Raw genomic sequence first — 22,831 nt, 5'->3', positions numbered from 1 at the left:
AATAACATCATGAGCTTCTGCTCAAGAGACACCGCGTACCTAGCTAGGTACCCGGTGCCTCCCTCACGTAAGCTCATGATGTTGAGGTAAGTCACAATGTGGGAATTATTGTGAGAATTTGTCCAAAACTTCTTGTATAGCCTCTGCCTTTAAGGCAGTGCCAACAAATATTTCCAATGTGATCGTATGCCAAGTTTAAGTTTGGTGAGCACACCAAACTTCTTGTATAGCCTCTGCCTTAAAGGCAGTGCCAACAAATGTTTCCAACGTGATCGTATGCCAAGCTTAAATTTGGTGAGCACACCACAGACTAGCAGGCCTAGCGGACCGAATGGCATTCGCAGCAACAAGAGTCCTACAAATTGTGAAGAAGACAACGGGCGGTCTGGTTTGGAAGCAATGGCCCATGAACAGCACGCGCAGGGCCAACGTCAAGAAACGGTCACGAAGGGTTGCACAGGTTTTTCTCTTTTCTTCTCATTTGTGTGTCTATTTTTTTTGTTTGGGTGGATTGGGGCATCAGCTCTCTCTCTCTCTCTCTCTCTCTCACACACACACACACACACACACACACACACACACACACACACACACACAGATTTACGTCTCGGAGAGGCTAAAGAGAACTGGCCTATGAGAGATACAGGGCATAACATGGTAGATTAGGGTTGGATGGAGTTCTACTTACAATAGTGTTCAATGCGTGACTCCCTGTTTCGTTGTTACTGGTGAGATTGTCAAAGGTGAAGCGGATACCCTCTCGATCAAGGGCAGCCAACAAATCTTTGAACCATCGCTATGAAACCTTCTCCGAATCATCCCCGAATTGTTGGCAGTCCTTTGTGACATTGGATGGCTTTACTGACAATCGACCACGAGTTCATTGGGACACAATCATTTTGCCTAAAGAGGAGGGAGGTTTGGGGATTATTGATCGAGAGGTGTAGAGCAAGGCACTGCTTGTGAAGCTCATAGTACGCGGACTGTTTCGAGGCGGCAAAACCTTGGAAACAGCTTTTGCATCATGCTTAGTCACATACCTCTCCTCGTTTTGGATCTCTAGATGTGGCTCGTGTTTGGCGCCCAACCATCAGATTCATCTTCACAAATGCACCCTTGGATATGTCCCATTTGTCACCATTTATGCGTTGCTGTAGGACCAACTCTTGTATGCGTTGGTCTCTTTGCGCCTCACGCTCTAACTCCAAGGCTACCCTTTTTCTTCAACCACCAAGCGCGCTTGCTCGCGCTCACGCTCCAAGTCGGTCTTTCTTCTTTTGCGTTCACGATCCAATTCTGTTTTTCTTTCTTCGGCCACCAAGCGTGCTTGCTCGCGCTTACGTTCTAAGGCTGCCATTCTTTCTTCGCGTTCACGATCCAATTCTACCTTTCTTTCTTCGCGCTCGCGCTCCAAGGCGGCGCGTTGTGCTTCTTGTCGTATCATCATGTCCATCATCGTCTTGACCAAAGCCTCCATAGGATTTGTGCAATCCTTGGCGTAGATCGGGAAGGGGGAGGGTGTGAAAAACCTCCTGGTGGGGAAAATTCTTCTTCGCCACCTCCATGCTCATCACCTCCGTGCGAAGTATCCATTCCGCTTCGGGTGATGAGCATACACTGAAGTCTTGGGTTCTTAAGTTCACGAGGAACTTGGGTTCTTATGGTTCTTGGTTCTTGAGGTTCTTGAGTCTTGAGGTTCTTCTTTAGCTTAATCTGTGTTAGAGAAGGATCTTCTCTTACCCAAGCTCTTCTCTTTCCCGCGGGCGCACCCCTTGGCGGCTGTTAGGTGCAGCGGAATGATTGTTTGCGCTTTGCTCAAGATGAGTGCTCCGAACTGTGCTCAAGGTTCCTTTTAGTTCTTATGGAAGGTAGAGCCTTCCGTTCTTAATGAGAGAGTGCTATGATCACAAACAAAGTGAATGGACACTGTGCGTGCAAGTGTATGAGACTGAGAGATAGAGAGAGAAGAGAGATACGACATCAGAGACGTTGTAAAACCCTCCTCCGAAGGTCCCACTCTCGTCGGCGAGAGTGGTCTACTTATGATTGCACAAACTGGTACAATGACGATATTATGGACTGATGCAACTTGGGACCATGCCGGTGATGACGTTGGGGATGACGACGACGACTTTAGGGCTGAAATCTGTGGTCTTCTATCTGTTGAATTTCGGGGCTGTTTCGGTGGCTGAAAATGATTGTTTTGGCTGCGTTTTTATGGGCTGAAAATAGCTATCTTCTGCAACCAACTAGGGCTGAATCTGCTGCTGTCCAATAGGGCTGAAAATGGTTGTCTTCTGCAATGCTTCAAGGGCTGAATCTTGTACTGTGGGGAATGTTGAAAACGTTGTTGCATCTGCTTCAGGTCAGGCTGAAAGTGAAAACGCTGAACTGATCTGCTAGCGTAAAACGCTAGGCTGCATGGAAATTTGCTGGCGATTCCCTTGATAAGGCAAACGCTAGGTATGCTGGTGATGGCGGGGATATGCTGGTGCAAAAACGCCAATGATCTGGCACTACTGGCGATGCTACAGACTGGAAAACGCTGGGGCTGATGTGTGGCGAGGATGGAGACCAAAAACGCCAAGGGTACTGGGGGTTCTACGGGTTCTTGCTGAGAAGGTGCCTGTTGAGCATGTGCTCTTGCTGCCTCTTCTGCCAGAAAGTGCTAACTTGGGTTTGCTTATATATTAACTTAGCAAAATTGCCCTACCTACTTTTGTTGGGAAGTCACTTAAAAATAATAAGTGAAAAATGTCAAAAATAGGAAAAATAGGCTAAATGCACTGAAAAATTCCCTTAACTGAATCTGATGGATTCTCTGATGGATTCTGAAGGGAATACTGATGATAGTGCTACACAAAAGTGCCAAATCACTTCTAATCTAGACTTGACTGGAATGACTGAACCCTGATCATGCTGTAGCTTGTCCACGAACACATAGGGTTGGATGTGTCACGTGACATCCCCTCCTTTTCAAAGTGAGGTACTGGTACCGAACTGTATGACGTCGAGGGAGATCGCCAATAGCATCCGGAATCCTGGAAGGGACTCTTCGCCGGCCCACTCTGAGGTGTGGGTCGTGCGGTACTTGAACTTCATAAAGGTCTGCAACGCTTGCTTCTTTGGGCTGTGCCGAAAGCGACACAAAGTCTTCTGTGGCTCCTTCGATGCTTCAACTTCGTTGAGAGTCATGCTTCTTTCTTCTTCAAGAATCTCCAGGGCTGAAAATTCCTGAAATCATTTCCAACACAAAACCATGAATATACCTATTCCATGTAAAGTGAATGGAAAAAATCTTGTCTTCCTCAAAGACTGTGCATGCAATGTAGATGAACAAAGAGACGGAGTGACAAACCGTTCATCAAACACACGCAAACAATGAGATCAAATCTTTTTCTTTTGATCTAGAGCAATCAACGGTGGCAATTCACAACGGAAATACCCATGCTTGGTGCTCATACTTTCATGTGCTCTTTCTGTCACGATTGTGACTATGTTAACATCAATACATCTACTCCTAGTTGCATATATGCGAAGTGCCATGCCAAGGAGGACCCCTGCGCTTGGATGGTCACACCCCTTCACCCAAAGGACGTGTCTTTTCGCCAAAAGTCACACTCCTTCGACGATTGGTCACACCCCTTCGCTCTACGGGTGCGACTCTTCGCCCAATGGTTGCAGCTCGTCACCGAAAGGATGTGTCTTTACGTCTAAAGTCGTGTCTCTTCACCAAGAGATGTGTCTTTTCATTTATGTCTCTTCGTCTCCTATATAAGGAGCCCTTGTATCACACATTCAATCAATCAAACACAGAGTCTTCTAAGTCTTGTCTCGAGTATAGTTCAAGTTTCTTAAGTCTTAATCATGAGTTTAAGTACTTAATAGAGGATTAGTACCTAGAATCCTCACAGTGGTATTAGAGTAATTTTTTCCCCAGGACCCGAAGGTTGTGAGCCTCTCACCCTCGCTGCTACCCTCTCCCGCCCTTCCCGGAGTTGCATGGAAGCAGAAGAAAGATGGTACGCATGTGCATACAAGCATGAGGTAACATGATTTTTTCTGTTCCAATTCTATAAATAAAGACAAAACACAAATGTGTGTGCGTAGCGTACCCGGAGAGCCTCGTGTACCTTTGCTCGGGTTGTACTCCTTCTAACCCACCCTCGCACCCCTTCCTGCGAACGGGCACACGACAAACAACATGCCCCTTCTTCTCCGTGCTCGCACCTTTTCCAAAGGTTGTACCCCTTTGAAGTTTGTGCACCCTTTCCCCAAATTATGCGCTGCTGTGCTGGCTGATTGAAGGGCTGAATCGCTGGCGTGCTGGCTGGGCTGAAACGTTGCATGCTCTTCACGCACCCCTTCTCCATGCAACCCTTGGCGCACACTCTTTCATGTTGAAACGCTGCCCTTGGTGAAATCGCTGGCTGCTGAAAATGTCACCAATGGGCTGAAATAATTCAAACGCTGGCTGCCCCTTCATGCGCTGGCTGTTTTTGACACTCTCTGGCTTTCTTACGTAAAGATTAAAACACCAACAACATATACATGTTTTTAACGGTAAGCACAAGGACCTTCATTTTATAAGTGGCCGCCCAACCCCATATTATTTAAAAACCATGTGAAACCCCTTTTTCACTTGAACCCTTCAATTAAAACTTACTTTAAAAAAAGGTGAAGAACCCAGCAGGATAGTTAGTGAGAGTTTCCAGATTTGCCACCTTGCCCCCCACTGGTTCCTCCTCTCACACTTGTCCTCTCCTCCGTGCGCCATCGGCACCGTATCCATGGCAAATGTTGAATTCAAAGTGGACATCCCCTAAGTTTCATACAAAGAGGCGATTCCGGACAGCGTTCTCGCGGAAATTTCTACTACACCGAAGACATAATTATTATGGATACTCCAAAACCGGAAGTTATTAAGATTTCCGATTTGTCATAACCGGACGTGATAATTATTTCTAATTCCTCGACTCCAGAGCGCGAACTTTTTTTCCTACCGAAGAACCTGTTTCCGACCCAGAACTTGCACCTGTTCGAGTTCCTTTTGAGGCGTAACCATGCCGAATTCTTAGGACAGAGGTGGTCAATCTGACGATGCCCTTACTCTTATCCAGGAGCAGATGACCACACTTTCCATAAGCCTCGCATCACTTCACACTCGCTTGGATGAGATGCACACGGAAAACACTTCTTGAAGTCGACCTGCTGTTTCTCGAACTACAAATGCAGCATCTTCAACACCTTCTTCCGAAGCTTCAGTGGACGAACCAAACGAACCAGATCCAACTGAAGAGGTAGACAATCGTGAACTTCAATTACTTTATAAAATTTTTAATGCTGCATAGAGGAAGAAGCTTGATGTTAAATTGCCGGAACCATACACTGGTCGCCGCGACAAGCGCGTGCTGGACCAATGGCTGTTCAAAATGGAGATTTACTTATTGAACACGGACTTGGTCGAGAGTAAAAAAGTTGCACTTGCTAGTTCTCTGCTCAAGGACACAGCATTTCTTTGGTGGCAACGACGGATTGCTGATGGTAAACACACACCTTCTTGGGATATATTCCGGCGTGCTATTCGCAAGGCGTTCGAACCTGCCAATGCGGATTTTCATGCCCGGTCCTCTCTTCGCCGCCTGAGCCAGACAGGTTCCTTGGCCGCGTACATCACAGAGTTCCAAAGGCTAACTCTGGAGATAGAGACTCTTAGTCCCTCTGATAAACTTCACAACTTTATCGACGGACTCGAACCCAACCTGAAGGATGATGTGCACAAATACAACCCTACCATTTTGGATGCTACAATTGCCTATGTGGAGCGTCTTGGCAATAATCGACGCCCTACACGGAATTTTCTCCCTGGTGACAGATCTTCAAATAGCGCTCGCTTTTCACAGCGCGATCGCAGAGACAACTATAGCCGAAGTCAACAACATCAGTCTCAGTTCCGACAGCAAGCAAGGCAACCTTATTTAACTTCAAGGTTCTATTCTCAAGATCGACAATCTGAAAGCAGATCTTCTTCACATGTTCCTTCACTTGATCGTGGTAAAGGACGTGATTTTTCTCAAGATCGGCATTCCAATACTCAGCAAGGCTCTTCGTCAAATGCATCTTCGACTTCAAAGAAGGAAGGATTATGTACAATTTGCAGTGGTGACCATAGATGGTATCAATGTCCAAAGAGACCAAATCCGTCTAATTTGAAAAGAAATTCCAACGTGGAAACATCATCGAATTTTGAACAACCAGAATCTGTTAAGGATAAAGGAAAATCTGTGGTCAATACGATTCGTGTCTCAGAGGATACGAGTATTCTTATGAAGCATGCTCAGTGCAATTCTTCAGTTTTGAAAGCCTCTCTCAAAGCAAGTTTTGAGCCTTCTTGGACTACTCAATGGTCGCTACATCGATATTTTGGTGGACAGCGGATGCTCAAATAATTTCGTCAGCACTCAGATAGTTCAACAGCTTGGCATACCAACTCAGAAGACATCTCACTTATATGATGTGGAATTAGCAGATGGATCAATTTTGACTTGTGATCAGACAGTTCGACAGTTGCAATTTGAGATTCAAACTTTATCTTATTATGACATGATTCTTGGTCAGCATTGATTATTCTAATATGATCCAGCAATTAGCTTTCGGGAAAGATTGATTCAAGCCTCACGTGTACTAGTCAAGCGACATGATACAGTGGATTATGAAGAGAATGTAATTTCCGATGCAGATGCAGATATTGTTATTGATGAATTTTTGAATTCATTAACTTCTCCTGAATCAATTGCTGAAGACAAAGATAAAGATATAATTGCAGATTCCAAGTGTGAAGACGACTATACTTTCTTTGATTCTTTATTGGATGATATTATGACAATCGCAAGTCGTGAAGTTACAGTTCCAGAAGATGATTCTGAAGAATTTTGGGATTCGTTATTGGAAGATGATTACAGTCTCAAGCCAAAATCCTCTCCAGTGATTACTAAAGTTGAAGTTATCCCATCTGAAGAATGTCTTGAGAAGATTTCCTCTTTGCCAAATATTTCACAGTTATTGGAAGATTTTAAACCAGAAGGCTTACATCACACGAAAGATTTTGAAGATCAACCTCTTGTTGCAGTCAACCTGATTAAGCCAGATTCCTCTAAAAAGTCTTTGAACAATGCAATGACATGGGATTTAGCAGTCAAAGCAAAAAGGTTTCGCAAGAAGCAAAGGTTCAAAACAAAAAGACTTCCGATAACTCAAAGATTGAAGATTTTCGAAGATTCAATGCTTTTCCAGAGTTCTATCAACATCAGAAGTCATTTCTTTGACACGGGCTCTCATTTTAAATGGGAGGGAATGTCACGATTGTGACTATGTTAACAACCACACTCCTTCGACGACTGGTCACACTCCTTCGCTCTACGGGTGCGACTCTTCGCCGAAAGGATGCGTCTTTACGTCTAAAGTCGTGTCTCTTCACCAAGAGATGTGTCTTTTCATTTATGTCTCTTCGTCTCCTATATAAGGAGCCCTTGTATCACACATTCAATCAATCAAACACAATCTTCTAAGTCTTGTCTCGAGTATAGTTCAGGTTTCTTAAGTCTTAATCATGAGTTTAAGTACTTAATAGAGGATTAGTACCTAGAATCCTCACACTTTCTACGAATGTGTCGTGCCAAGGAAGAGACATGGAATGTGACTTCCTTACATACATACTTTTCAGCTTTTTATGAAAAATCCGCATACATTCGTGCTCATCCATGAGAGAAACGTGCTCAACATACAATATGTCATGCCTCGGAAAAGGGATCACAGAATGATGCTGACTAAAATACAGGAAACGATCACGAATGAAACATTCGAACAATGCGTGCGTATCGATCATGCGAACACATAATACTTCCTGTGAGGGTTCCTTTGGACCTAGGCTCGAGAGCCAAGATCGGTTCTTCTTGAATGATCGAATTGTCCTGTGGGGGTTCTTTAGACCTCGACTCGAAAGCCAAGATCGGTTCTTCGTGATTGATCGAATCTACAACGAGGTTAGCTTCGCTAGAAAAAGCATCCACTAACACATCATCTTTGTGAACAATCACATCATCTTCATGCAACTCATTATGCTTGTGAGAAATCACAGCTTGATCATGCAAATCATCATGCTTCTCATAATCATGCAAATTCTGTGTGTCAATGCTGTGGAGAAAAAGAGACTGAGAGAGTCTCCTTTTCCCGAATCTCTTGCATCGGTGCCTGCCCTTGAGAAAAGAGTCGCCACATCTCTTGCATTCTTGCTTTGATCTCGCGATCAAATTTGGCTTCTCTTGCTTTGGCTTCCAAGCGTGCTTGCTCGCTCTCACGCGCTATGGCTGCCATTCTTTCTTGGTATTTGCGCTCTATGGTTACTATTCTTTCTTCGCTTTCTAACTTCCTGTCCATCATCCTCTTGTCGGAAGCCTCCATAAGAGTTAGTGCAATCCTTGTCGTAGATGGGGAAGGGTCAGAAAAACCTCCTGGTGGGGAAAATTCTTCTCGCCTCTCTCATGCTCATCACCTCCAAGCGAAGTATCCATTCCGCTTCGAGTGATGACCATTCTGAAGTCGTGGGTTCTTGTGGTTCCTGGGGTCTTGGGTTCTTAAGTTCTCGAGGAACTTGAGTTCTTGGGGGTCTTGGTTCTTGGGTTCTTGAGGGTCTTGAGGTTTTCTTTTGCTTGCAAACCGCGTTTGAGAAGGATCTTCTCTTCACCCGAGTTCTACTCCTTTCTGTGGGTGCACCCCTTGGCACCAAGGTTGCTTTTTCCCACCTCACGTCGATTGGCTGGCCGCTATGTGCACGGTCCACTCTCAATGAGTGAAAAGAGACGCAAGGGGAGGCTGGACAAGCCCTTCTTTCTTGGGATACCTGTCACTCTTCAACAAAACACGATTAGGAATCGAAACGCCCAAGCGAACTTGGGTTCGTGCGACCTCAACAAGCAAAAAAATTCTTGTGATTCTTGTGGTTCTTTCCTTGAGTGATACAGAACACTGTCAAAGCTCTGATACCAATGTTAGATGCAGCGGAATGATTGTCTGCGCTTTGCTCAAGATGAGTGCTCCGAACTGTGCTCAAGGTTCCTTTTGGTTCTAATGGAAGGTAGAGCCTTCCGTTCTTAATGAGAGAGTGCTATGATCACAAACAAAGTGAATGGACACTGTGCGTGCAAGTGTATGAGACTGAGAGATAGAGAGAGAAGAGAGATACGACATCAGAGACGTTGTAAAACCCTCCTCCGAAGGTCCCACTCTCGTCGGCGAGAGTGGTCTACTTATGATTGCACAAACTGGTACAATGACGATATTATGGACTGATGCAACTTGGGACCATGCCGGTGATGACGTTGGGGATGACGACGACGACTTTAGGGCTGAAATCTGTGGTCTTCTATCTGTTGAATTTCGGGGCTGTTTCGGTGGCTGAAAATGATTGTTTTGGCTGCGTTTTTATGGGCTGAAAATAGCTATCTTCTGCAACCAACTAGGGCTGAATCTGCTGCTGTCCAATAGGGCTGAAAATGGTTGTCTTCTGCAATGCTTCAAGGGCTGAATCTTGTACTGTGGGGAATGTTGAAAACGTTGCTGCATCTGCTTCAGGTCAGGCTGAAAGTGAAAACGCTGAAATGATCTGCTAGCATAAAACGCTAGGCTGCATGGAAATTTGCTGGCGATTCCCTTGATAAGGCAAACGCTAGGTATGCTGGTGATGGCGGGGATATGCTGGTGCAAAAACGCCAATGATCTGGTACTACTGGCGATGCTACAGACTGGAAAACGCTGGGGCTGATGTGTGGCGAGGATGGAGACCAAAAACGCCAAGGGTGCTGGGGGTTCTGCGGGTTCTTGCTGAGAAGGTGCCTGTTGAGCATGTGCTCCTGCTGCCTCTTCTGCCAGAAAGTGCTAACTTGGGTTTGCATATATATTAACTTAGCAAAATTGCCCTACCTACTTTTGTTGGGAAGTCACTTAAAAATAATAAGTGAAAAATGTCAAAAATGGAAAAAGAGGCTAAATGCATTGGAAAATTCGCCTAACTGAATCTGATGGATTTTGAAGGGAATACTGAAGATCATGCTGTGTGCAACCAGAGGATATGCATCTATGCTAAGTGATTCGGCATGCACGGTCTACGAATAGACTCACAAAAGTGCCAGATCACTTCTAATCTAGACTTGACTGGATTGACTGAACCCTGATCATGTTGTAGCTTGTCCACGGACACTAGGGTTGGATGTGTCACGTGACAGCGGCCTTGTGCTCACACCAAGGTTTCTTTTTCCCACCTCACGTCGATTGGCCGGTCGCTAAGTGCACGGTCCGCTCTCAATGAGTGAAAAGGGAAACAAGGGGAGGTTGGACAAGCCCTTCTTTCTTGGGTTTCCTGTCACTCTTCAAAGACACGATTAGGAATCGACACGCCCAAGTGGACTTGGGTTACGTGCGACCGCAACAAGCAAAAAAAAAATCTTGTGGTCCTTTCCTTGAGTGATACAGAACACTGTCAAAGCTCTAATACGAATGTAAGGTGCAACGGAAGTGAATGTTGACCTTTGCTCAAGATTGAGTGCTCCGAACTGTACTCAAGGGTTCCTTTTACTTATGGAAGGGAGAGCCTTCCATTCCTTTAGTGAGAGAGTGCAAATGATAGCAAACAAAGTGGAAGACACTATGAATGAAGGTGCTGAGGCTGAGAGAGAGAGAGAGAAGAATACGACACCAGCATGTTGTCAAACCCTCCTCCAAGTGCCCCACTCTCTATGGCGAGAGCGGTCTACTATTGATTGCACAAAATCTCTACAATGGTCTGAATGCAATGGTCTTGCCGAGGATGTCGACGACGATGATGATGACGAAACGGGCTGAAAACTGAAAACGCTGAGGGTTGGAATCTGCAAATCTTGTATCTACTGAATTCTGACTCTATGTCGGTGACGACGGCGATGATGACGACGCGACGACGATGCGCTGAAAACGTAGATGCTGAAATCTGTGAATAGCGGACTGAATTTGCAAACGTTGGCTGATCTGACCGTGCGGCAAGGATCGGTTGCGGGAATGTGAGACTGCGAGGTTTGGGGTTTGCGGTACGGAATCTAAATGCTGAAAACTGAAAATGCTGATGCAATCATGGGTTCTGTCACCGGGAATCTGCAAACGCTAGAGGTAGTCTGCAATTGCAAAAACGCTGGGTTGATCTGCTACTTGATGCAAAAACGCTAGGGAGTCTGCTGCGATCTGCTGTCGCCAGGCATCATGTGCAACTACAAAACGCTGGGCTGATTTGCAAATGCTGAAAACGTTGGCTGGTCTTTGGTGGCTCAAAACGCTAGGTTGCTTGCCGGGGGGTCTTGTTGAGAAGGTGCACTGTCGAACACTTGGTCCCTACTGCCTCTTCTACCAGATACTGCTAGCGCTAGCTTTTCTTATATATTGTTTGAGTCAAATTGCCCTACCCAGTTTCCCAACAAAGTCACTTATTAATAACAAGTGAAAAATGGCTAAAATAGGGAAAATAGGTCTGTGCACTGTAAAAATGCTCCTTATGGGTTCTGATGGTAATCTAATGATCATGTTGTGTGCAACCAGAGGATATGCATCTACTCTAAGTGCCTGGACGTCCATGCACGGTTTGTGAACAGACTCACAAAAGTGCCAGAACACTTCCTAAGCTAACTGAACCCTTGTCATGAAGTAGCTTGTCCACATGCACATAGGGTTAGATGTGCACGTGACATACAAGCTAAATCCTTATACTTCCGTTGCACCTGACATTGGTATCAGAGCTCTTTGCGTGCTTCGGCTTCGCGAACTTAAGGGAAGAACCACCAAGAACCCCAAGAACCTCTCTCAATTTTTTTCCCCAAGAATCTGTGTCCCGATCCCAGACTTATTAGCCACTTCCACCCTTAGTCATCGCGCATCGAGCACGCTCCTGTCTTCATCGCTATGTCTTTGAACGAAGATCGACAGCAGATACACGAAAATCCAGATCTTGAGTACCAAGACATACTTGCCTCCTATGCGGATATGGAAGGAGTTGGTGCAAGGATCCCTAACCCTCTTTTGCATTCGCATACGCATGTATCGTGCACCCACTTCCGTCGACATGCAGCCTTGGCATTATTTCCGAGCATCCTTCCCTTTCAGTTCCACCCGCAATGTTTTCAGGACAGGACTATTCGAGTGGTCGTACTTGCTCGCAAGGAAGAGTCACCATCAAGGTTGGTATTCTGCGACCGTAGTAAGGCTACCTAGTAACTCGGTTGGTCGGTGTTTACATCGCGGCAATACCTACATTGGCAATATCCACAAGTTTGGAGGAGTTTTCATCGGCTTAGCATCCACAAGCATTAGAAGCCTTCAACATCAAAAGTCTAGAAAGTATCCACAAGAAGTTCAGCAGTTGTGTCTCACCTTTAACTTGTGGGGGGGTGTGTCACGTGCGCACTGCACTTGCGCCACGTGGACAATCTTCTGCTATAGTCTAGTGTGAGTCTTAGTCTAGCTTAGGACCTAGCATGGCGCTTTGTGAGCCTTTAGCAGGACGTGCATGTTCAGGCAGATCATAGTTGCTTACCCTCTCTTGCACTATACAGTCATTTCGGCATATAGGCATGTGAGCGTGTGAACCGCCTCTTAAGCATTAATAATCAGTGACTTGTAAAGCCAATTTTATTCCCAAAGGATCGTGGAGGGTCTGTAGAAGACTGCTCAATTCAACATTTTTAGCCAATATAAGCAACCCATGGGGTCGCTTATCAAGGCAAGAAGAAGCAGAAGAACCAGAATCGCAGCGGCCAGTACCGGCAGCATTAGTACCGTGCGTCTCCAACTTCAGCCCATCGCCAATTCAGCTAGCATCCTAGCGTTTCCAGTACCATCAGTCCTCAACGTTTTCGATACTAGCCAATCAGCGTTTTCAGTACCATTCAACCAGCGTTTTTCAGATGAGGCGTCAGCATCAGTGTCCGAGAGTTTAAGTCCGAGAGTTTAAGGAAGGTGGACAGTCAATTAAATTTGACACGTTTTCGGGATATAGAGATGCTTCGAAAGCTTTGTCTTTTGTACAGTAGTTTGACATCGCTTTCGCGGGAGGACGTTACATCGAGCACTCGGAGAGTTGCCTCTTACTTTAAGGGGAATGCTCGAACTTGGTGGTCGACGCTTCTATTAAGCAAGACTGCGCCAGTTAAATAGCTGAAATTCAAGAGGCTTTTTATTTCTTCTTGGTTGACTCGAGAGTATGAACGTGATATACGAATTGCTTGGAACCATCTTCGGATGACCAAGAAAGATACATTGGAGGTTTATTGCGAGAGATTCTGGAGCTCTTTTCTACCCGCCTCTTCATTTAAGAAGATCTCGTTCAAGGAACAGATTGAGCGGTTTACCTTGGGTCTACCTACAGAGCTCCGAGGTCACTGCTTGGAACAGCAGTCAGCTTCTATTCAGGAGTTGATGAGTCATGCGAAATGGGGTTTTGCCATGCCATTCACTCTGGCAGTCTGACCTACCCCACCGATGAGATCATGACACAAAGAGCTGAATAGACTTCGACAAATGAAAGTAGAAAGAGAAAGAGCAACTCAGAAAAGAAAGATGCACGACCCAAGCTTACTCCTCCGGAGCGAGCTCGCTTCATCATGGAGGGGAAGTGCTTTGGATGCGGGGAACCTGGACATATCTCCGCGAAATGCCCTAAAAAGGCACAGAAAGAACCGAACGATAAGGACGACGAAAGGCCTGAGAGTTTGAGAGCAATTGAGGAATGTGGAAGAAAAGGCAAGATGAAAACAGGACTTGGTTCCAGATTGCGTGGGTACCGATCCCAACACGATGGACGAGAGTACAGAACTTTGCCGAGCTTGGGGCAAAGTGAAATACCAAGAGGCCCTGATCTGCTTTGATGGAGGAGCCAAGGCCAACTTCATTTCACCGGAATTGGCGGCGCGGCTCGAGATCACTCCCGATTGGATGGGACCACTTGCAGAGGCAGTTCTAGCGGCACCCGGCAGGGATGTAGCCATTACACCTATCATTGGCAAACTTCGGTTGTATTGTCAGGGGTATTTGGGGCATGAGGACTTTTACATAATGCCTTTGGAAGGTTGTGATGTTCTCTTGGGAATTCCCTGGTACCACAAGAACAACGCCGTGGTCGATTATCGGGCGAGGAAAGCGACATTGACTACAGAGAAGGGTAGAACCATTGTACTTGACATTAAACCGAAGGGCGAGTCTGTCCCTATTGTATCGGCTTCGGCCATTTCAAAATTAATGAAATCCAGTCTGTTTGTTTAGTCGATCTTTATGAAAGAGTTCAGTGATGAGGATAGGACAAATATGTCCCAACTTGATAAAGAACGCCAAGATTTCCTTCACTCTCATGCCGATTGCTTCTCAGAGGGCGTGCCAGGCGAGTTACCACCTGCTCGTCCTGAAGATCATACCATTGATCTGATTCCTGGAAGCACACCACCGAACTGGTCACCTTATCGGGTGAGCCGAGCACAGAATGAAGAGATTATGAACCAAGTGAAAGACCTCTTGGAAAAGGGTCTTGTCCAGCCTAGTACTTCACCGTATTGCTCTCCAGTGTTGTTGGTTTTGAAGAAAGACGAATCTTGGAGAATGTGCATCGATTATAGAGCTCTCAACAAAATCACCATCAAGAACAGATTTCCGATTCCTAGGATCGATGATATACTCGACAAATTACAGGGATCCTTGTGCTTTAGCAGGATTGATTTGAAGAGTGGATATCATCAGATCAGAATCGTGCCGGGAGACGTCTACAAGACAGCATTTCGGACGACTTTTGGGTTATTTGAGTTTTTGGTGATGCCTTTTGGCTTAACCAATGCTCCTGCCACATTTAACCGGATGATGGAAAAGATTTTTCGAGAGTACAGGCTATTTGTTGGCACTTTCTTTGACGATATCATTGTTTTCTCCAAGAATGAGGCAGAACATAGAGATCATCTGCATCAGGTCTTTCAGGCATTACGAGATCACAAGTTAGTGATTAATGCCAAGAAAAGTGAATTTTTCCTACCAGAGATACACTTTTTGGGACACGTTGTGTCAACAGTAGGAGTGCAAATGGATCCGGCCAAGATAGAGACTATCTGTGGTTGGCCCGATTTGAAGAATGTCCATGAAGTTAGAAGCTTCTTGGGATTGTGTTCGTACTACAGGCGGTTCATTCGAAAGTTTGCAGAGGTTGCTTCCCCTTTGCATGTTTTGACACAGAAAGGAGTCCCTTTCTCGTGGGGACCCACAGAGGTGACTGCCTTTCAGACTTTGAAAGAGAAATTGACTACGGGACCAGTTTTGATTCTGCCGGACTTGCATAAGTCATTCAAAGTATATTGTGATGCTTGTGGTCGTAGTTTGGGTGCGGTCTTAATGCAAGAAGGCCATGTCATTGCTTACGAGAGCCGATTGTTCTCAAGGCCGAAAATGACAGCGCAGATTTATGAGAAAGAGCTTTTGGCGGTTATCCATGCTCTTACTCAGTTGCGGCATTACCTACTCAGAGTGGATTTCACTGTCTTTACAGACCATCAGAGTTTGCGCTACTTCTTGTCACAGAAGCAACTATCGGAAAAGCAGATGCGGTGGGCGAACATCTTGTCACAGTTTTACTTCCAGATTGTCCATGTTTAGGGACAGAAGAATGTGGTGGCAGATGCTTTGTCTCGGAAGCCGTTGGTTCTAGCTATTTCCGTGATACATCATAGGAGCTTTGAGGATATGGTCAACCAGTAAGCCACAGATACAGATTTTGCAGACATTTTCACACGGATACGGGAGGGGGAGACGGTAGCGGGATATTCCATTCGGAATGGCTACTTGACGAGAAAAACCATGTTGTGCGTTACACAACCGTTGAGGGAAAAGGTTATGACCGAATGCCACTGTCCACCTTTTACGGGTTATCGTGGCATTGCTACCACCATGAAAGGGGTAGAGAGATACTTCTTTTGGCCGAGACTCAAGAAGGATGTGGAAGAGTTTGTGCGCAGTTGCTTGGTATGCCAGAAGGTCAAGTTTGACAGGCATAAAGCACAGGGATTGTTACAGCCTTTGCCCATACCCACCCGCCCTTGGGAAAGTATTGCAATGGATTTCATTTTTGATCTCCCGAGAACACAGAGTGGTCACGATGGTATCTGGACTGTTATTGACAGATTTAGCAAGTAGGCTCATTTCATTCCAGTGAAGAAAACAGTCAAGCCGGATCACTTAGCGAGACTGTTTGTGGCCCAGATCTTCAGATTACATGGCATGCCTGAGACGATCGTCTCCGACTGGGACCCTAGATTTACGAGTTTGTTTTGGAAGGCAATTTGGGAGAACATTGACACGTGTGGTTGCAGTTCTCGTCATCGTTCCACCCGCAGAGTGACGGGCAATCTGAGATTGCCAATTCAGTGGTTTTAGATTTATTGAAGTCTTATATCTTGGATCAGATGTCACGTGACACATCCCAACCCTATGTGTCCGTGGACAAGCTACAGCATAACAGGGTTCAGTCAATCCAGTTTGTCTAGATTAGAAGTGATATGGCACTGTTGTGAGTCTATTCGTAGACCGTGCATGCCCAGTCGCTTAGATTAGATGCATATCCTCTGGTTACACACAGCATGATCATCAATATTCCCTTCAGAATCCATCAGATTCCATCAGGGGAATTTTCCAATGCATTTAGTCTATTTTCCTTATTTTTGGCATTTTTCACTTATTATTTTTAAGTGACTTTCCAACAAAAGTAGGTAGGGCAATTTTGCTAAGTTAATATATAAGCAAACCCAAGTTAGCACTCTTGGGCAGATGAGTAAGGAGCACAACAGGCTTTCAAGCAACAGGTACTCGGGGCTCTCTCAACAAGACCCTCTTCAAGCTTGCCTTGGTGAGTCCACCCCCATCAGCCCCTATCGTTTTGGATCGCCATACCATCTTCCCCCTTGGCGTTTCCCCATCAGCAGCCCATCGTCGACAAAGCCTAGCCCTTGGCATTTTTCCACAAGCAACCAAGCAGCAGCAGCATGTCCCCCTAGCCAGCGTTTGGATCACCATCAAGAGCTGCCATTTCCCAACGTTTGCCTCATCGTTTTCAGCATAGCAAAAACGCAGATTCAGCAGTAGCAAAAACACAAATTCAGCAGTATAAAAATGCAGCAGATCAGCGTTTTTAACAAGCCCAAATCAGCCCTAGTCGGATGTAGAAGAACCCCAATTTTCAGCCTCACAAACGCAGCCCAAAACAGTCATTTTCAGCCACCCAAAACAGCCAAAGATTTGCAGATTTTCAGCAGTTTGAAGACCACAGATTTCAGCCCTAAAGTCGTCGTCGTCATCGGCATAATCCCAGGCTGTATTAGTCCATTGCATCGTCATTGTACCACTTTGTGCAATCATAAGTAGACCACTCTCGCCGACGAGAGTGGGGCCTTCGGAGGAGGGTTTTACAACGTCTCTGGTGTCGTATCTCTCTTCTCTCTCTATCTCTCAGTCTCATATACTTGCACGCACAGTGTCCACTCACTTTGTCTGTGATCATAGCACTCTCCATTGAGAACGGAAGGCTCTCCCTTCCATAAGAACTAAAAGGAACCTTGAGCACAGTTCGGAGTACTCATCTTGAGCAAAGCATAAACAATCATTCCGCTGCATCTAACATTGGTATCAGAGCTTTGGCAGTGTTCTGTATCACTCAAGGAAAGAACCACAAGAATTTTTTTTGCTTGTTGAGGTCGCACGAACCCAAGTTCTCTTGGGCGTGTCGATTCCTAATCGTGTTTTGTTGAAGAGTGATAGGAATCCCAGGAAAGAAGGGCTTGTCCAGCCTCCCCTTGTGCCTCTTTTCACTCATTGAGAGCGGACCGTGCACTTAGCGGCCGGCCAATCGACATGAGCTGGGAAAAAGCAACCTTGGTGTGAGCGCAAGGCCGCCAAGGGGTGCGCCTGCGGAAAAGAGTAGAACTTGGGTGAAGAGAAGATCCTTCTCAAACGCAATTTGCAAGCAAAAGGAACCCTCAAGAATCAAGAACCTCAAGGCCCTCAAGACCCTCAAGAACCAAGAACCCAAGACCCTCAAGACCCTCAAGACCCTCAAGAACCAAGAACCCAAGAGCCGCAAGAACCCAAGTTCCTCGCGAACTTAAGAACCCAAGATCATAGTGCATGGTCATCACCCGAAGCGGAATGGATACTTCGTATATAGGTGATAAGCATGAGAGAGGCGACGAAGACTTTTCTCCACCAGCAGATTTCTTCAACCCTCCCCCTTTGCCATCTACTCCACCAAGTGCACCAAACCCTATGGAGGCAATGGTCCAGCAGATGACGGCCATGATGAATAGACAAGAAGCAAATAGCCTTGCTTTAGAATGCGAGCGCGACGAACCCAAAGAACGAAAACAACAAAGAAAGGCGGAAGAGGCGGCACGAAGCGCGGCCATTGAGGCCGAGCGTGCAGCTCAAAGAGTGGCTTTGGAGATTGAGCATGAAGCTCAACGAGAACGCCGCACTCAAGAATTGCTTCGGGAAGTACTTGCTTCAAAGTCCGACCCACCCAAAGATCGTGGGAGTTCATCAAGTGGCGCAAGCCACGATGCGGATTCCAACCATCCAGTCACAGAGAAGTTGACCTTTAGTAAGTATGACGGTAAGATGGATGCTACGGTTATTCATTCTTGGCTGCATCAGTCCATTGCATCGTCATTGTACCATTTTGTGCAATCATAAGTAAACCACTCTCGCCAACGAGAGTGAGGCCTTCGGAGGAGGGTTTTACAACGTCTCTGGTGTCGTATCTCTCTTCTCTCTCTATCTCAGTCTCATACACTTGCACGCACAATGTCCACTCACTTTGTCTGTGATCATAGCACTCTCCATTGAGAACGGAAGGCTCTCCCTTTCGTAAGAACTAAAAGGAACCTTGAGCACAGTTCGGAGCACTCATCTTGAGCAAAGCGCAAACAATCATTCCGCTGCATCTAAGGACGATTGGCGCTCTCTCAAGCAAAATGGTATGCCAGACATGTGACCCTTAATGTGACAATGAAAACAACGATCTTCCTTAGAATAAGTGCTTTGCTCTTCCGACGTGATGTATCCTCCTACAATTCCTTGTGCTACCTTTTCATTTGGAGTAAGCTTAGGTTTAGCAATTGTGTTAGCCTTACTCTTAGATTCATTGGAAGAATTCTTTGTTGAGAGACTGTTGGAAGATTGGTTAGAAGAGTTATCATTCTTACCGTTCTTACCGTTCTGAGGGTTTTGAGAAGTCTGCGAGGTACTTGTGGAAGTCTTGTTCTCCTTGGGCTTTCCGTTGTTGTGCTTCATCTCCTGGGCGAGAGAAATCGCTACCGCCTTGTTGAGATCGATTGGATCGAGCACCTCGACATTTCCTCGTCCAATCCAAAGAGAAAAGCCTCTTTGCGCTCATCATCCGATTTTCGTAATTGAGTACCTAGCTGCAAAACACGATTAGAAAAAAAGTCAATGCATGAACGTGCAACCCAGTGTGGCCAGGTGGCTAAGTTGTGTAAAACTCCAGGAAGGCCAGATGTAGCAATCTGCGCCGTAAACGTCCTCCAAATCAAGGAAAGCCAGACTAAACAGTCTGCACTGTAGAAGCTACCGTAAGCTGCAGCAGTCACCGAGAGACCGAACAGACCACCACCGGATGGTGTCCTGTCAGTAGGTAGGGTAATCCGAGATGAGGGGAAAGTCAGACTCAACAGTCTGCGCTATGAAGGGCCTCTGAGAGGAGGTGTCATCAGACCAAGCTGTCTGCATTGTAATCATCTTGTAGAAGTAGGGAAGCCAGACTGAGCAGTCTGCGCTGTCTTGCTTGTATCTCCTGCCTCCAATCCTCCGGTGTCAACCGAAACAGAATCCGCGCCAACAACGCCACCAAGCCTCATAGCGGTGTGGCTCATGATGTGAATGAGCTGGGAGTGGCCTACTGCCTAGGTCAGGGGATGAGTCTGCTATAAGGTTACCAAGGGTGAGTGTAAGCAACGCTGAAGGTAGCAATCCAAATGATCAAGAGTGTGGAAGAGAAACTGTACTACTATCCAAGCCAAGCTCCGGGTGACTCCAGATGTAGTCGCGTAATAATGCCCGATCTTCCGCATCTCGCGGGTGAACTCTCCAAGAGAGTCCAAAGCACTGTAGATCCAAGCAATGAACCTGTCCAAGAAGAGATCCAAGATCCTCTCCCTAAGTCCATGTAGATGCTCCTGTGTAAGCAAGCAATCTGACGTGTCGAGGTCAAGTGGTAAGTGTCTGTCCACCCAAGATGGTGGTGTCTTCGCTGGGAATGTCGGAATCCCATACGCCATGAGCATGGCCATATCTCGTGTGAACTCCTCTGATGAGTGCATAGGTGTGTCTAAAACAAACCACAAGTCACCACCCCCTTTGGAGTGTGCAACCGCCGAATGATGGCTGGAATGAATGGATTTCCCAAGGAGCATACGCCCGTAGATGATCAAGCCAATGGCGAAGATACCGTGTACTGCAGTAGTCATTAAGGGACCGCATGGACCACCACCAGATGGTGTCTTGGTAGGACGCTTGATGGATACCCTAGGTGACCAGCAACTTGTGGAAGGTGTCAATGACACAAAGTGACCAATAAAACCGCCGAAAATGGGATGAAAACCCAAAAACGCAGACGAAGGTCAAAAACGCAAATGGATCTGGAGGAAGAGGCATTTCAACAATCTATTTACAGATTGCTAGAACGGAAGCCATTTCTGTCTCGCGACAGAAATGGCTCCCGTTTCTGCACTTGCCTGGCTGATGTAAAAACACTGGCAGATCTGGCTCCAGTTGCAAAAACGCTGGCTGATCCAGCCCTTGAGAGAAGAACCTGATGCGATGTAGCGCCTCAGAATAGACAGAGCCTGAAGCTGTTGATGCCTTGGCGATTGATACCATGTGAGAGCGCGCGTGTGCGGAAGCGTGAGAGAGAGAGAGAGAGAGAGAGAGAGAGAGAGAGAGTAGACACAAACGCCAGAGCTAGTGAAGAGGGGGCGATCAGCCCCCCATGAGCAAAAGACCCTGTCCATACAATTAGATGCGTGTGATCTCTGTGAGATGAGAGATATGGAAGTGGGTACACCCCCTTGGCCCCATAAATAGGTGCGCAAGGGGAGGTAGGGCAAGGCCTGATGCCCACGACCCAACAGACAAATGATATATGGAAATATATGTGTGGGCGCCTGGACAAAAGTGGGCGGCCGGCCACTTTTGTCCAGGCGCCCACACAAACTGGCCTCAAACTCGGCCAGCCGGACCAGGTACAACCTAGACTATGGGTGGCCAGCCCGGAGACATACTAGCCGTACAAGTATGCCCTAGACTTGTGAAGCAGCAGAGTGGTGTAAGTCTTAACATTTTTCCCATGGGCCAGCATGGCCTTTCGCAGACATCAATAGAATATGTCTATTTCACCGTACTTGCATTATTCCATATGTCGCTGATGTATCGTTATGAATCACATTACATAGTTTTTTATGACTGTCTGCCTGTAGTAAGCTTCTTTGATGACTAGAGAGCTTGTCATGACCACTTGTTTGGACTCATAGCTCCAATTTTCTGGATAGAGATATTGTTATTCAGTAGGATTGTTGGCCTTGTTCATCTTATGTGATGTGCAGATTTTGATTCGCTGCAACACATCTGTACTAGCATTAGTATGTGTATTCTTCTCTTTTGCTTCCAAGGCATGACCAATAATGGTGAGATGTGTCTGTCATAAAATTCTCTAAGATTAAAAGACCACTATAGAATTTCTCGTCTATTTTAAATTGCTAGGTTCTCTTTTGTTAACTTTCAGGTCGAAGCAATCTTGAAGGCTTGCGATGGACCTCCACCCTCCGCAGTGTCTCAAGAAACTGTCAAAAAGGTTGAAGATGTAGGATTTTCTCATCCAAACACGACAGTGGATGTTGCAAGCTCGTGATAATAGATAGGTATCTCTCATATTCAAGTGCATTTACGCTCAAGTCTAGCGGCTCAAGGTGCAAGCAAGGCAATGACTCAGATCTCACACTTTTTAGGTGGCATAACACAATGCTGCTGCCTAGTAATTGTATTCGACAGCCAATGACCATGTAGAGATGTGATGTAGTTTGTGATAAGAAGTATTATCCTTGTGTGGAGGGCTCAATGCATTTTTGTGGTCAGCTGCTCATAGCTTTTTAGGTTATAATAGGGATGTGATAAATAAATTTGTGTTGTGCCCGCAAAACAAGATTGACATCTTTCTTTCTTTGGAGAGACTTGAATTTATGCTGTTGAATGCGAACTCGGGTGTCTATGGTCGTGGACAGACTTTTGAGTGCGAAGTTTCTACTTTTGGTCATAGTATTCCTTATTAAAAACAACAAATGTATTTTATTTTTGGACAGCTTAAATGTGTTGTCTAATACTTGAAATGTTTTGTTAAGAGGCAAATGAACCTTTTTATGAATGGAGTTTCTGGTCTTTTATGTCATCTTGTACATTTCAAGCAAGATGACTAGTCTATATATGCTGTAATTTTTGTAGAGGAATTTGCCCAAATTTTTGTCATTTGGCTCCGAAGAAAGGCGCAACAATCTTTACAAGCTAAGCGCACTTACACCCAGCATGGACATTTCCAAGGTATCTTTGTAGGTGCCAACGTTTTCCAGGGTACTATCTCTCATGGACGAGTTATATAACTTTCTTTGTGGATGCATCATGCCTCTTCTCTATTTCACATATTGTCATTTAATGTTAGTGTAGCATGCGA

General features: G+C 45.8%; 1 protein-coding gene across 1 annotated transcript; it reads left to right on the top strand.

Annotated features, from left to right (window-relative positions):
* Positions 1 to 235: 235 nt before the first annotated feature.
* LOC147423701 (uncharacterized) lies at positions 236 to 22,363 on the top strand. Its single transcript, XM_086501926.1, has 2 exons — positions 236 to 460; positions 21,893 to 22,363. Exons 1-2 carry the CDS (start codon positions 332 to 334, stop codon positions 22,016 to 22,018), a joined length of 255 nt encoding a protein of 84 aa, XP_086358052.1. The 5' UTR covers positions 236 to 331; the 3' UTR covers positions 22,019 to 22,363.
* Positions 22,364 to 22,831: the final 468 nt, after the last annotated feature.

Source organism: Adiantum capillus-veneris, chromosome 26 (genome assembly GCF_014529385.1).
Source record: "Adiantum capillus-veneris isolate H3 chromosome 26, ASM1452938v2, whole genome shotgun sequence".
Classification (NCBI taxonomy): domain Eukaryota; kingdom Viridiplantae; phylum Streptophyta; class Polypodiopsida; order Polypodiales; family Pteridaceae; genus Adiantum; species Adiantum capillus-veneris.
The sequence above is the reverse complement of the archived record's forward strand: the minus strand, read 5'-3'. Positions and strand labels throughout refer to the sequence as shown.

Bases quoted from the DNA above. Each gene is read 5' to 3' on its own strand.
- LOC147423701 (XM_086501926.1), top strand. From the start codon at position 332: ATGGCATTCGCAGCAACAAGAGTCCTACAAATTGTGAAGAAGACAACG. The intron at 461-21,892 runs GTTTTTCTCTTT...GTTAACTTTCAG, and splicing joins GGTCACGAAGGGTTGCACAG to GTCGAAGCAATCTTGAAGGC.